Below are 15,492 nucleotides of genomic sequence, written 5' to 3' on the forward strand. Positions count from 1 at the left end.
TCTTCTATCACAGGCTCCGAAGTAATTTAGAAGCTTTAGAAAACTTTATTTCAGTTAGATGGAGTACATCAATGGAAATATTTCATGATGGAACAACTGTTGTTTCCGTAGTGCTAACTGGTTGTGAAAATAGGCCAACCCCCATTCACTGGGTAGAAATGACTTACCATAGCAGGAAAAAGAGTTTTAACTTTTTAGATTTATGTCCCCCCCCCCACCATTGCCAAAGACCATTCCGACTAACAGCTACGTGGCTTTTCCATAAAGCAGATTAGGATGTTGGTCATTTGTGGGACACTCCCAGTCAAAGTATAAAGTAGGCTTTTTGTCCTAGAAACAAGCTCTAACTAGTACTCGTTGTATTCTCATAGTATTTCTTCTGAACAAATTTTTGATAGTAAGCCCATTTCCTGATGGTACGTTTATGTGCCATTGCTGCTTCTAACTCTGCAGCAGCAAATGTTTAATTCAGAGCAATCATATCTGTTGTTTATTTAATGTAATGTTTGTTTCACTGTTTACCATGGCTTTAAAATATCTTAATTAGCATAATTCACAGTAGCACATGGTTGGCAGACATGGACCTTTAAGATAATAAAAAAGGAACGGGCTGAATAAATATTTGAAAAAGGCACCCATGTACTTCAAAAGAATTCTAGAACTATTTATCTTCATTTATGGGGTTTGGTTTTTTTTCTTTAATTTTACCTAAGGGACACTGTTCCACCCAGGTAAAACTCTAAAACGTACATTTTTTCCCCCCTGCTTGAAGTGAAATATAACAGCCCCACAACGTGTTTTGGTTCAGCCCATATGATACCATGTGTGCGCCGTACATTTGCGTTGGTAAAAAGGATGTGCTGCCTCTTTAAAAGGTTTTCATGAACCTGTATTGTTATAGTAAACTCTGGTAGGCAAGGGATTGCGTGACTGCAGCAGACTCATTTGTGACCTCAGAAAAGTGGTTATGAAAGTGATCTCTTGATCAGAGGAATAGAGCTCTGCTGCCTGTGAGACCGGCAATGCACAAATGAGCCTCCTCCCTGCAGCTCTGCCCTGGCAGGAGGAAAAAGGAGGAGAGAGTCTCTTTGAGATGCAGCGTTCAGACACCTAGACTTTCACACAATCTCTCTTAAAACTATGCACCTCAAAGAACAAATTTGGGTCTAGAGTACAGATTCATTTAATTTTCACAGCAATAAGGAATATGTGCAAAAGCATCTTTGATTTTGCTCTTTGCAATTTGCAGCATTTGTTTTCTGCCTTAACCTTTTCATATTTTCTTCAGCATAATGCTGATAAGTTATTTCTCAGAGTTATTGGTCTGATTCTGGTAGAGTCCATGTACATCCTGTGGAAATCACATTGTAACTGATGAAATCTGGTATGAGGAGATCTTTGTGTTAGATAATGTGTGTAAAACAGATCTGATGAGTCAGTATGTAGGATATTACCAATTTCGTTCAGAAGACTTTGACAGAATAAGAAGAAGGAAGATGAGAAGTAACATATGTATCATAATTCTCTTTATATTATTCATCTATCATTGATTCCTTGGTGAAAGTTGTATTTAAATATCATTTTCTTGAAACTTGAGGTCACAGTCTCTTATATTTCATGAGAGGAGCACAAGTTTCCTTACTCCTGTAAGGAAATGTTATTATTTCTTCTGTTTCTTGCTGTGAGTTGAGGCAGCAGATACCTTCACGGGACTCCGACTTGCCTGATCAAGTCATTGACAAACAAGCAGAAGAGTTGAAACTGGAGAAAGGGTTATATTTTATTAGCTAGAAACTTTGTTTCTGAAAAACAGAACATTGTTTGGCTGTTCCTTGTCTTCTCTGGGACAGGTCTGATAAGAACTGAGTGGCTGCATTTTAATTTTATCTCTATATCTGAGAATTCTGCTTTTAAAAATAAAATAGCAAATCAAAACAGGGCTACATTTTACATTTCTAGAGCTCTCAAATCTTGCCCCTTCTGTCTTTTTTGAAGGTATTAATTTTCATTATACTTTCGAAATGCTGAAGGATCTCATTTTGGCCATTGATTTAGGGACTGTGGCTTTTCACTTATTTAATTTCTCTAGTGTTAACACAGAGAACATGTCAGCCCATTCCTTGCCTGCTTCAGGTCTTCAGAGTCTGCCCAGGATCTTCTTTCTGAGCATGAAACCTGCCTGTGAAATGAGACACAGAAAAACGGTGATGAGGAAGTGAAAAATGAAGGTTCTTGTAGTAATCAAACACATGATGCACATGTATTCTCTACTTCTGCAGAAGGTTCCTGTTCTGCAAAGCAATCTGCTTTCCCTACAGTCCCTCTGACTTGCAAGTGATTCCAGTTGGGAGCAAGGTCCATCTGTTTGGATAGCTTTACAGGACTAGACTTCAAATGCCTGCCTTAAAATATTAATGTGTATAAAAACACATTAAGCTTATCCAGGGATTGTAGCATTACCAATTTAGTCATCTGGCACTTCAATTTTTGGCTTCAGTTCTTGACATCTACTTCATTCTTAACTTTTAGGTGAGATTGTCATGTTACAAGCTTTTTGCTTTTTCTTTTTTCAGGATTCTAAAAACTCCTGGGATATTCCTCAGTGTTTGAAAGCTATCCTGAAAATTGATTCTCAAATAATTTCTAAAACTTTCAGATGCTGTTCCTGATATTTTTTTTGCCTTTATCTTGTCTCAGCACCTTCTATTACATCTTTGAGGAGAAAAGCCAGAGGTTGAGGAGCCCCACTCAGCCATATTTTTTCCACCTGTTAGGTCTACTTAACCTCTCAAAGCAGCTCTTCATTACAATCAGTCTCATCATGGCTGTCTCAAAAGACAGCAAAATAAACACCAAACCCAAAGCAAAGCAGCTCTGCTTTAGAAAGGGAGTGCCATATTCTGTGATATGTATTTATCAGTGTTTGTGCAGCAGAGTCCTGCAGTCTCCATCTGATTTAAAGGTGGAGATTCTCAAGTGTGATTGCTTATTTAAAGTCTGCTGGAAAGCAAATGTGCCCATGCCTTTGTCTTTAATACTGGATGCAGCATGGCTGCTGTGTAAAGCAGATAGGAATTGCTCTTATGATACTTCTAGCTCTGAATCTGATGAAGCCAGATTTGGTTTTCTGGGTAACATATGCACATCCTGTGCACTAAGGTCTCAGCGTGAATATTTTAGATGCAATGTTTATTTCATCTTAAAGGTTTCCTTTATCCTCTCCAGATCTTGTGCTTTGGCTATTTTTAAACAGTCTCTTGGGTGATATACTGGCCTACTGACATATGCTCTTTCAACTCTCTTCTAAGAGATACTGACTTAAATTCCCTCTTGGAGAGAGCAGGTATGAATTTAGACTGTGCCTTTCCATGCAGAGTGGTGCAAATGAAATTATAAAGGGACAAGAATGTTATAAAAGCAGCACAAATTGAGGAGTGAAAGCTCAGGAGATAGCCTGTTTGAAACACAGGGCTGGAAGGAGGTTATCACATCCAAAAAGGAAAGCAAAGATAATGTAAATTTCACATAAGTCAGTCATTGTCAGATTGATTTAATCAGGAAGGGTGAGAGAGACTTTCTCATACACTTTCCTAGTTGCGTTTATTTTCATGCTTGGCCTTTGATTTGATTTCGTTCTTCAGGGACTGATTTACTAAATGTTCTGAACCGTAGACCTAAATTGAAGAGGGTAAACTGGTGCACATCTTCTGCAGCTGAGAAAGACTAAAAATGTTTCGATATTCTCAAGATAAATATTTTACGAGGACTTTATTGCATTTCTTCCAAAAGATGCAACACTTAAGAGTCTCCATTTTTTAAAGTGGAGAAGATTCCAGTAGATTGTACTTGCTTACTTCTTACCACCTATAACTTTTCTTTTAGCAGCCTTTCCAGGGGACAGACAAAGAAAAGAATTCTGGTCTCATAATTCCAAAATATACTTCAGACTCAAACTTATTTCAACAAATTATTTCCCATTAAAAAAGGCTTATTTTTTCTTTGTTTGTTTGTTTAATGCAATAATTAGTCTTGCTCAGTAAGCAGTTGTAGGCATTTAAGTCTCACCTCAAAAGGAGCTGTCTCTGCTGTGTACCCCAGTGTCCATCACATAATTATTTTAATTGGAAGGATCAAGCAGGTAAAAAAAAATGACCTTGATTTTATGAAATAATATGATCCATGCAAAAAGAGTTATTGCACTGTAAAGACAGAAAGCGATTCAAAGAATATAGAAAAGCTTTTATTTATTTATTTATTTTAATATGCAGACAAAGAAAAAGATGAACAGCTATTCAACAAAACTCTTATTAAAGACAATAAGAAAAATTGGGAAACTTTGCAAGTTGTTTTGGTAGACTGTCTGCTCCATAGATAATAGAATAAATGTGTCCTGAAGTACTGTACCTCTGAGTACGCATGTATGTCATGATCGGTAAGATTTGCTGGGATCCTTCTCAAACCGTCACAATGTGGCAGGTCAGAACGCACTGCAGCCCACTTGAGTTTGCTAAACTGTGAACTGCTCTACATTGGCTTAATGTGCAGTGTTTCATAGTGCAGTATGGAGGAAAATTGAGACTAAAGAAAAACAAATATAAGATTACATTGTTTGTACATTCTAAGGCCATTCCCACTGGAACTAATTAGTAAGCATCTTCTCTAAGTACATCAGAATTCTCTTAAATTTGTTTATTTTTTTCTACATTAAACTTACACTTCACAACTTGAATCAGATTAATGAACAAGTAATTGACAAGCGTGAGCCTTAAAGGACAAATAATATGTTGGAACCATCTTTATAAAAATTAAGGTTGCATCTGTTAATATGAAAGTTATGCACATGGACTGCAGATTTCTTACCTAAGATTGCCTAAGACTCAGGCTTGTGACCCGTTTTGTAATTTAACAGAATAATCCAGTTGTATTTACCTTGTGTGTATGTAAAAGGGTGTGCAAGCAAATACACACTAGGACAAGGTAATGTATTACAGCTTAATCATGCTAAGAATGAAATAATAAAGGGATTAATTCAAGGCCCCAGGACTGAATCTATAAATCAACAGGTTTCTCCCATCGTCAGTTTATCAGATTTAAAGCAGTAGATGATCAAATGGAATTACAAGGATGAAATGGGAAAAAGTTGCTTGGAATAAGTCTTATACTAGGGGATAACCTAGGAGGAGTGCATCTCTTTTGCAGTCTTATATCCGGTATAGTTTACCAGATCAGATGATTAATCAAATATTTACTTAGGGCGATGCAAACAGCTATATAAAAAACATCTTTACCAATGCATAGTGTGGGGTTTTCTCTTGGTGAGAATCTCTTGAGTCATACGAAGGTTGCAACAGTGAGCCACAGAAAGGAGATGTGCTTTCTAGACAAGGTATTTTGAGTTTGTTGCTTGCATTATGCAAGACTAGCTAATACTCTATGTGCTCTCCATATGCACACACTTTTCTTGACAACCACCTAACAGCTCTCAGCATTTCTGAAGTTGCCATGGGCAGTGCTGCCCCCTGCCACCTCCCACTGCCCAGGGCCCCATCCAGCCCAGCCTTGAGCATCTCCAGGGCAACATCTCAGAGCCTGATGGCCACAAATCCTTCTCTGGGCCGATGCTGGAGAAGAGGCTATGGGATTGCCAGTTTTCTCCTTCTTATTTTATGTAAAAATAATGACCATGTGTATACTTTTGTATATAGACTGCAGTGACAGTCAGATTGCCGCCTTATGAAGTTTATTTCATCTGCAGCTATTTATAGACACACAAAACGACCCAGGGGAATACAGCTAAATCCACTGCTCCAGTCGCTGCTCCTGTAGCGTTTTGTGCTGTTTGTGAAAGGATCTTTCTTCACAGAAACTCTCTCCTCGCCTTTCACAAGGCTGTTTTTTGCCCCGCTCCCTGATGCTGGCAAGTTACGTTCTGATTCTGCACTTTAAGCCCTCTTGCTTTTTTTAGTCAACTTCCAGATATCCGATACAGTGCATAATGAGGAATTAGGTTCCATTACACGAAGGCTTAACCTTCACGAAAAGCATTCAGAGCCTGCCAGGAGTCATCAATATTTAACAGCTGTTGTTATTATGAAATACTTCACAGGGTAAGGCGGCCCGCCTGCTTGCACGCAAGGGTTTGAACGGGCGCCAGGCCTCTGTCAGAGGCGAGGGGAGATTGACAGGCAGCGGGGTTGCGTGAGAGCGCGGCCGGGTTAGTCAGCAGCTGGCCTCCGCGCCAGGGCCTTCTCTCCCCCCCCCCTCAGCTTCGTGCCTCCCCTTCAAACGGGATCCTCCGGCCGGGCTGGGGTGTCAGCCTGCTGCCGTGGCGGCCTGCCCGGCGGACGCCCACGTGCCGCGGGCTCCCGTCACGCAAGGCTGTGGCCGGGCAGCCCGGAGGGGGGGGGCCCGTTTTGGTGCTCCCCGAGCGTGGGAGTCGTGCAGTGCTTGCAGGAAAACGAGAGAAGAGTGAGGGGATGGGATCTGGAAAGAAAACAGTTTGGGTTGTACCTTAAATAAATGTCATGCTGTACTTGAGAAACTTCAAAGGGCAGTTGGATTTCAAAGCATCTCTTAAGAAGAAGCAGACTGAGAAAACCACCGAGTTGGGAAGAGAAACTTTGCATTGTTGGTAGTGCGATTGCATCTGGTGCTCTGGTGCACTGGGACTGAGCACCGCATTCAGAAGGGGCAGTTTGCTGCCACATCCCCTCCTGATGCATGTATGCAGCCTGCAGTGCTGCAGAATGCAATGTCCCTCTCATATGTCTCAGCAATGCATCAGAAACCTTCTCTACATTAGGCATTATTTAATTTCAGTGTGTCCTTACTGTCACTCAGTCTCCTCTGCAGCGCAGCAAGAGGAAACAGACGGTTTTGGTTCGTGTCTGTAGGTTTGCTTAACAAAGTTTCTCAGACGGAGTGTTTCCTAGTTGTGGTGTTTTGTTTTGTTTTCTTAGCATTTAGGGTAGCATGCATAGCTAATTCTTCCTGCATCTCTGCGATCCAGGAAGAAAGACCCGGTTTTCACTTCCTTTCGAGTAACAGTGCAAGTAAGATGTGAGTTGGTAAAGCTGAAACTGAAGGCTTTAGTAGTAGCTTTTTGAAGTATTTAGAGCTACCCATTAAAAAGAAATAATGTATCCCTGACATCAGTGATCTCACAGGTACTCCTCATAGATAGAATTGAAGCTGATGCACCTGCACCCTTCTGAGCCTAAAAGGCACTGTCCCCTTCTCCCACCTCAGATGAACCCAGGCATGGTGCTCAGATCAGACACAGCACTCCTCCACTGCCCTTCCTGTGCAGCTGTGGGATGCAGGCAGCCTCAGCACTGGGAGCCGTGGGGTGGCTGTGGTGCAGCTTGAGCACACCTGATGTTGTTACAAGCCTTAGCTTGGCAGGTAGTTCTCTGATGATTTTTTTGAAGTAAGAAGGCTGTGCTTGTGCAGGAAGCAGAAACACTTCAGAGAACGTATTCCTGTTGGTTTAAAAAGTAAGGTTTTATGAGAGTCCTGGAATTTCCATCCCTCCTCCTAAGGAAAGCATATTCCACGAGTATATGTTCTCTTATTTCTGGGGTAAAGGGGACGGCTGGTTTCATGGTGCTTTCTTACACTTGAAAGTGTCAGGCAGCTTTTCTGTCTTTTTTTTTTTTTTTTTTATAGTATTGCAGTGTTGAAGTCAACTGCTTGATAAATGCAAATAGCATTATAGTCAGAACTGGGTGCTCAGAAAAGACTTAGGTTTTACAGTGAGATAGTGTGGCTGTGAATGGCTCAGCAGCACCATCTAAGACAGTCCGGTACTCCACTTACTCAAACTTATCATCCTTCCTGTGATTTTGTGACTCCCCCTCCCTCCCCCCTAGTTAATTAGCTATAAGTTCTAACTCCATTTCAGTTTTCACTCCTTAATCACGCGGGAATTGGAACAAAATCCTCAGGTCTTTGACCTGATCTTCAAAAAAACTGCTCTGGCCATTTCCCTTCTTTCTCTTCCTCCTCCTAGCCTCCCACCTGCTCCTCTGTCTGGTACATTTCCACAGTGTTATCCTTCTGTAGGACCCAGCATTTCCAAACTTTTGGCTTTTTAATGTTGCCTGCGATAGCACCATGCTCACAATTGCATGACCTCGCAATACTGACAGCCCCAGTTCTTGTGCATCTTGTGTTTATCACCCTTATGGTATCAATACACTCATTCATCTTCTTTGGCAGAACAGCTCCATCTTCTGTTTTATTTTATATTCTGGAAATGCAGGCTAGATAATTTGTGCTCAGAAAAAGGTCTCTCGCACTCCTGCTTCCTACCCATTCTGTTTGCTGCTTTTGAACCTGGTAGATAAGCTCTCTGTGTTAACTGCTGGCAGCCCGGCCCAAAATGTTACCTCTGCCACAGAAAACGGGCCAAAGCTCTGTTAAGCTAAAACTTTCCATTATTTTTTACAGCCAGCAGCGTTCATCTGACTGCCTGCAATATCAGTGTTTTCTTGCCCCATTCTTGATATATGGGACTCCATAAGCCAGAAGATTTCCCCTCAGGTCACTGAGTCATCATTAGCTGTTTCTGGGTTATGTTTTTGCTTTTAATTTTCCACAACTTGCTCCTCCCTGCCTACTGGAGGCAGTAGTTCTTCGTTCTCTGGGTTTTTTGTTGTTGTTTGTTTTCATCAGAGTGGGCTTAATTTTTGCTCAAGGGGCCTGCAACTTTATGTCCTATTTCATCCTGGTCACACCTACTACCAGTCGTAACCAATACATTCCTTCAGTTCTCCAGTGTCAGACTTGTTGCTGACAGGGACATCATGAGGCTGCTCTGCTTTCTTTCCCCCGATTTTCTGCTTAGTGAGATAACGTCTTGCAGTTTTCTTTCTCACCATGCCGTATTTTGCCTTTCCTCCTTCTCTTTCATACTGGAGATCTGCATGGTGCTCTGCCTTTCTCTCTTTGCCCTCCCCAGGTGATGTTCTACCAGAGTTTCTTCTGAGCAGTTGCTTCTGGACTAGCCAAGCCCTGCTTCCGCAGTGAGTGGGCTAGCAGTGTATTTCCAGTACAGGGAGGCAGAAGGAGAACGACTAGTGATCAAGGGCTCAGGTGCACGAGGGAGATGTGCAAATGGCCAAGAAGCAGGAGCTTCTTGGATGCTTTTGATGTTGCAATAGGTCTCTTCGGAGTGGAGGCCAGTGAGTAGCGTATGTTATGAAACGGATGTGTGTGGCCTAACATACGGGTAACTCTAGCCGGCAAAATAACATTAAAATACTTTCCATTTGGAGATGGAATTTATACTAGCTGGACAAGCAGCGGAACAAACATCTCTTGTGCTTCTGCTGCTATGTTTGTGTGAGCCTGAAGGCTAACAAACAGGCAGGGAGCTCTGGCCTGCTCAGTTAGGTACAATAATAGTTTCCACTAACGATGAAGCTAGAACTGGTAAAGCTTTCACAAAGCCAAAAGAACTGATCAAAAAAATAAACCTCGGTTTCCTCTCACCCCTCCCTGACTGTCATTTAACCTTCGCAAAGATGGAAAACCACTGTGGAAGTAGCTACAAAAACATCTTTTCTGAGGGAGGAAATTCTGGAAGAGACCATTGGAACAGGGGTTGTGCTTTTGAAAATGACTGCCACATGTGCCTAACACTCTGCTGTGGCAACTGTTGGTCTGTTCTTATGGGTAGATGTAGCAGAAGGCTTGGCTGAGCAGGACAAAGAAAGTGATCTTTGGCAGTTATGAGGGCTGCTCCAAAAGTGATGCCTCCTAATTTCTTATATTGGTCCATGACATCGGATGTGGATGCTGGTGGTATGGCAGTAGAGGTTAAACCTTCCCACCAATATCCCATTACATTTGGTTGCCTTGTGAAAGATGGCAGCAGAGGGGCAGTCTGACAGAATAGCTGTTGTACAGCCTGAGCCTTGCTGGCTGTCTTTCCTTCTTACTCTGATTTTATAACAATGACTTCTGTTTGCCTCGACCATTTTTGGGATTATTAACCACCTCTAGCTTTCTTCTAGCAGGAATAGACTGTATGCATTGGATGTTCCAGCTAATCTCACTGCTCTGTTTTCTCCTCTCACTCTTTGTGTAAGAACTAAAAAAATAAGCCACCTTAAAACTGAATCAGTACTTATGGCCTGGGACAGTTGTGTCACTGTAATGGGGCCATAAGCACAAAGTCGATTCCTTATTTTTTACTAAACAAATGATAACCATACTCCCTAGAGGATGCAAAACCCCAATATGTTAAGTGATATCAGAGTTCTCAGAAATGCTCTCATTATCCTCAAAAATGAGATTGTATTTCCGGAATTTTTCTGAGTTGAATTGAAAACTACAATCTGAGTATTCAAAGATATTTCAGATCAAGTAGTGGTAACCCACGTGCAGGAAAAGCAGCCACCAGGCGTTTTGATTCCCATGAAGGTTTTCATTATTATTAGGACAAATATATGTGATTGCAATCTACGGTGAGCGACTCTCATGAATTTCATGTAATAACAGACCTGCATAAATCAAACTTTAAACTTCTCTTTGGAAACGAAATAGCTTAAGAAGATTCCCGTGAATCTAGCAACCAGTCTCAGACTCATGGAATAGCATAGGGTATGGTGAGACTGAAAATAATATGGTGGCAAGGAAGGCGGCACTGAAAACAAGAAATGTACTTCAGTCCCTCGTCTTCTGAGCTACATACGCATTTCTTTACATTTTCATGATACATATAAACAAAACAACTTACTAACTATCCTTTGTTTCTTTTCTGTGGGTTTTTGCTATTGCTTTATGTGGAGTACGGTAATGGAAAAAATATGTTCAATAAAAAGTGTGATAGATACTTCATTCATATAAAAAACATCTGGACTGCCGAATATGTATGCATCTATCTATCTCCCTCGCAACAAAAGCAAGTTGTCAGTAACTGAGATCTGGACCATGAAGACAGTAGCTCCCAATTAGTCCAATGCTTGCTAAGTGCCCAAATAAGATTTTCAGTCTAGTGGCCCTAGTCTGTATGATCTCTGAACTCATAGTAACTCTTTCCAACAGCCATTCAAGAAAAGCACTTTAAGAAGCAAGTTGGTCAGTCAATAAAAGAAGACAATGTATCTAACAAGACTGCTGTCCAAGAAGGCGGACTTCTACTAGAGGTGAGTGACAAATGCCATCTCTTTGGACTCTAAGTAATTTTTGCTGTTTTGTAGACTCTGCGAGTTAATCTCTTGTGGCTTTTTGGAACAAAAGTTGGGCTTGGACTCGATGATCTCTAGAGGTCCCTTCCAACCCCTACAATTCTGTGATTCTGTGAAATCATCTCTACAATTCTGTGAACAAAACATCTGTCTTGGAGTGAATCACAGAGGAATCAATCACACTTGTGAGAGCTTCTTGCGGGAGTGATGCTGGCATTTGTGGTCGTCTTGCTCAATCTGCTGGGCATTCGCAGCCCTCCATCTTCTGGGCTGTCCCTGGAGTCCTATGGGCCAGTTCACAGTTGTTGATCACTTGGGGTGAGAGTCAAGATGTATTGTAGCTGACACACATTTTGAGGGTGCCAACAAGAGCTTGCCAGGTTTCTGATCTGACCTATGATTATTATGGGATGTTTTAATTTGTTCTCATTCCAGAACTCAGTGCTCTGGAGGAAGCAGTGTGTATAGAAGTTATTTTTTGTATATATTTATTTAAGATGACTTTGTATTGGCAGGGTGGTATGAAGGGGCCATACTGCTACTGAGAATTGGATCCATTAATCTGGATGAAGAATTAATACTGCCCGGAACTACTGAACCAGTAGTTCATCACAGATAGTTCTGCATTTTAAACATATGATGTAATTGTGCCCTTTACACACTTAGGGTCCCTGGAAATTCCATTTTGATTAAGATTACATATGTATAGTTGCATTGGATAGGATAATATTAATGGAATAAAAATCATGTTTTGATGACAGCCTTGAGATACATTTAAATGTAGATTATATAATAACTTTCAGCAGATGGATGCTGCGTACTATTAGAGAAAAAAAAGAGAAAACCTTTTCAGCATGGGAGCCAGCGTGATAACTTGTACAAGTCTGTGGAATCAAAACTGGCACACTGCTTTTTTTCCTGTTTATACTTTAGAAGAATTTATTTTGCATTTCAAAGCAAGTAGCAAAGAGGCATTTGATTAATTAGCGTGAATGCCAAAATGAGGTATTTGGCTGTCAGGTATTTGCAACAATTTCCATTCTTTAAGAGTAGGAAGTACAAGGCAAACAATGAATGATAAATATGGTGAGTATATGATTTTTAATGATGCTCTCCTATCTTTAGACTACGCTTCGTTTTGTATATATTACATACCTACAGTTTATAATGATTAAGGATTTTCAAACCCATGGAGAGAACACTGACAGTAATTTCACTTAGTGCCAAATATTACTGACTGTGCTTATGGCCTGATTTCTATAGGGTATATGAGTCACACTCCATTTGAATACATGGGAGATTTTCATCCTAGATCATACTTAATATGGATCACTATCTTGGTGATTAAGTGCATGTTGATATGAATATATTTGCCAGGCTTTGTTTATGGGCATGTTTGACCTAGAATAAAAGGGTGAGTTTTCCTTGGGACTTGCTGAGAATGTTCTCCGGGGCCTGAGTTTCACTCAGTCAGATGCCATGGAATGTGACGATGAGTGGGTTTGTGCTGTTTCATCAGATTTCCTATGTCAGTTATTAGGGTCTGTACACTGTTCACTAAATGGTTGCATTTGTGATTCCTTCTGAAAAGAAGCAAACAGCCTTGCTGGTGGTTGCTATGTTTTATGCACTGACTTGTGAATCTGGCCACTTTACTTGCTCTCACAAGATGCTTTGCTGCTGTCAAATGCCGCTTTCCTTTCATGACACCACCTCACACTGTGCAACCTCTCCTCGATGCTTTATTTGAATAAACCAGAATAATCCGAATCACCAAAATACATGTGAATAATACTGCTCCTAGCTGAAATAATAATGGAGAAATGGAAGTAATTGCACTTTTTTTCTGTTGTGTAGGATCACGCTGCTCTGTGTATAGGTAGAAATATGGAAGAACAAGAACGCTAATTACTGGTACATAATTTATCTGTGCCTCTCCAGCCTTGGAACAACACAGTACTTCCCCTTTCAGCTTAAAAGAAAACAATGAAATTAGGCTGTCTTCAAAGTATGTTTAAAATGCTTTTTATTTCTAAAGGCCTGTGCCACAACATGTGTTTTTATTTAAGATTTTATAGAGATACTTTTACAGCTAAAATGAAATAGCTTTCATCAGCAATAATGGAATAAACAATGATACCAGTTTATCAAAGACATTTTAGTGGAGCACAGCAGGTATCTAAATAAATAATTTCTTCCAGAGTTTTAAGTTTAAAGCTCAGTTCTTCTGAGTAAGAGAGTCCTTTTTGCCATGTTTTTGTTTTCATTTGAAAGAAGACAAAGAAAGCCGTAATGACCAAAATCCATTTTTATTAATGGTCTTTCTCAGTATATTCCATTCTTGCAATCTTTGCTCTTCTTGGAGACTCTAGACACCATCTTTTTGACTACTGCAATGATTATTAATTTTGCACTTTTGTAATGTTTTCCAAGACAGGTGGTATTGCAGCCCTTGCTCCACATGCCTTCTTGAGAAAAAGGCTGCATGCCATTTCCAAAGCCCATTACTGAATGCTTAAAGAACACTGGGCCAAACCTGTAACTAGAAAAGTGAGAGAATAAATTGTATTGCCAGTCAGTAAATGCGGATAGAATTTACAGGGTGCGGTGATGGGGTGGAGAAACGCAGTCAAATGTTTGCTTGGAAAAATGAAAATGAATCACCAGTAGTTATTCAGGCACTAGCCTTGATTGCAGTACTCAGCCTGTGGCTGTTGGCCACCTCCTACTCTTCCCCCCAGCTATGCTGCTGTCAAGTCCAGGCTCAGAGTTTAGGCTGTCGTGTAGGTAGTATCTCATCCCAAGCATATCTGTAATTTCCATGTATTATGTACTATCCTATCTAAGGAACTAAACACCCACTGTAGAGAGGATGGCCCTCTCTGGACTTTCTTTCTCCATCATGCAGTCAGGCAGTGGCCCCCTCGTCACCACCAGTACTGCTTCTTGCTTAAACATCACTTATCTACTGAGCAGCCCCTAATGAAAGTTGTTACTTTGCTTTTATGGACCACCTCAGTGCTGCTTCTGCAGTGTTCATGCTCGTTATAAAAGTATTTGCTACTGAGGGAGCAATCTTTGCGGTGCTTCCTTCTGCAGCTTAGGATTTATGGTGTCTCTGTCTCCAGACATATGGACATAATTCCTTACAGGTGTGAAAATAGTGCTTTATGTCCAAAACATCACGAGTATTAAAATGAAATCTGGATGATCTGTCCAGCTCCTAAGTAGATGTTAATGGAATAAGACTGCCTGGGTCTGTCATGCCTTATCTCACTGATGAATACTGATAAAGGCCAGAGCTGTCCTGTTTAGCCATTTCAGTGTTCACCGGCAACTTCTGCCCTTTTAGGGAAGGCCTATTTTGATTTCCACCATGAATCCTCAACTTTTAAGCCTTCTGAGTACAGAAATCAATTTTCAGTCATTTTGTCTCATGTTCCGGTTTACAGCTGTACCAAAGAGGCCAGTCATCATACTCTCACAGTATTTCTTATTCAGTGATTTCATACATTTACCCGTGTTGAACAGAGATAGTTAGCTATGTATACCTCAGTTACCACTTCCCTGCTAAAAACAAATTATGACATAGGGTGATTAAGAAAGGAGTGAATGTGATTGCTGTTTTGCCATAAAACCCTACTGTGGGAGCAAGAAATGCAAAGGTCTTTTGGTCATAATTTGAATTTCATCCTGGAAGGGTGGCTGCAGTTTTAACTCTTTTTTTCTCTTCTGTGTGCTGAAGAGAAAGAGCCCATAGCCTATTTTTCTCTACACAGAGTGATAACAGGCTCCCTTACAAAAGCCCGCCTGGCATCCACTGATGCCAAAAATCACCTGCTCTTTCAGTTGAACCATCTTCACCTTCCTGCAGCCCCCTCTGTCATTTTGGAGCAGCTGGTGATGAGTAACAACTTTGTTCTTTATTCATTCTAGCTTGTTGGGACAGTAAGCTCAGGAGACCCCTGTCACTTCTTAGATGTCATTATGCCTGTAAGAGAGATTCCATTGTTCTGCTCAAACTCAAAAAAGACCTCTCAGTTTTCACCAGTGGCAGAAAAAACAAATTGTTAACATTTTGTACATTAAATAGCAAAGACTGTATGGCAAATGGAGTTTTCGTGTTCCGTTGGTATGCTTTTGTTTCAGCATCTGGCAGATGAATTTTGCTGACTTGAGTTGCAGTTAACACAGCTAGTGGGGCAAACGGAGTGTCTTGTTTTGTAACCAGCACCATTTGTGCTTGCAATGGGCTGTTGGTGCAAAACCAAAAGCACAGTCAGGTGTAGAGCTGCAG

At 40.8% G+C, this 15,492-nt stretch overlaps 1 protein-coding gene across 1 annotated transcript in view; it reads left to right on the plus strand.

Moving 5' to 3' along the window:
- The window catches only part of AHRR (aryl hydrocarbon receptor repressor), a 79,520-nt gene that overhangs the window by 42,671 nt on the left and 21,357 nt on the right, over positions 1-15,492 (plus strand). The window contains exon 4 of the mRNA XM_072329751.1: positions 11,053-11,153. Within this exon, the coding sequence (XP_072185852.1) occupies positions 11,053-11,153 (101 nt within the window). The remainder of the gene's footprint in view (positions 1-11,052; positions 11,154-15,492) is intronic.

Source organism: Excalfactoria chinensis, chromosome 2, assembly GCF_039878825.1.
Source record: "Excalfactoria chinensis isolate bCotChi1 chromosome 2, bCotChi1.hap2, whole genome shotgun sequence".
Lineage (NCBI taxonomy): Eukaryota > Metazoa > Chordata > Aves > Galliformes > Phasianidae > Excalfactoria > Excalfactoria chinensis.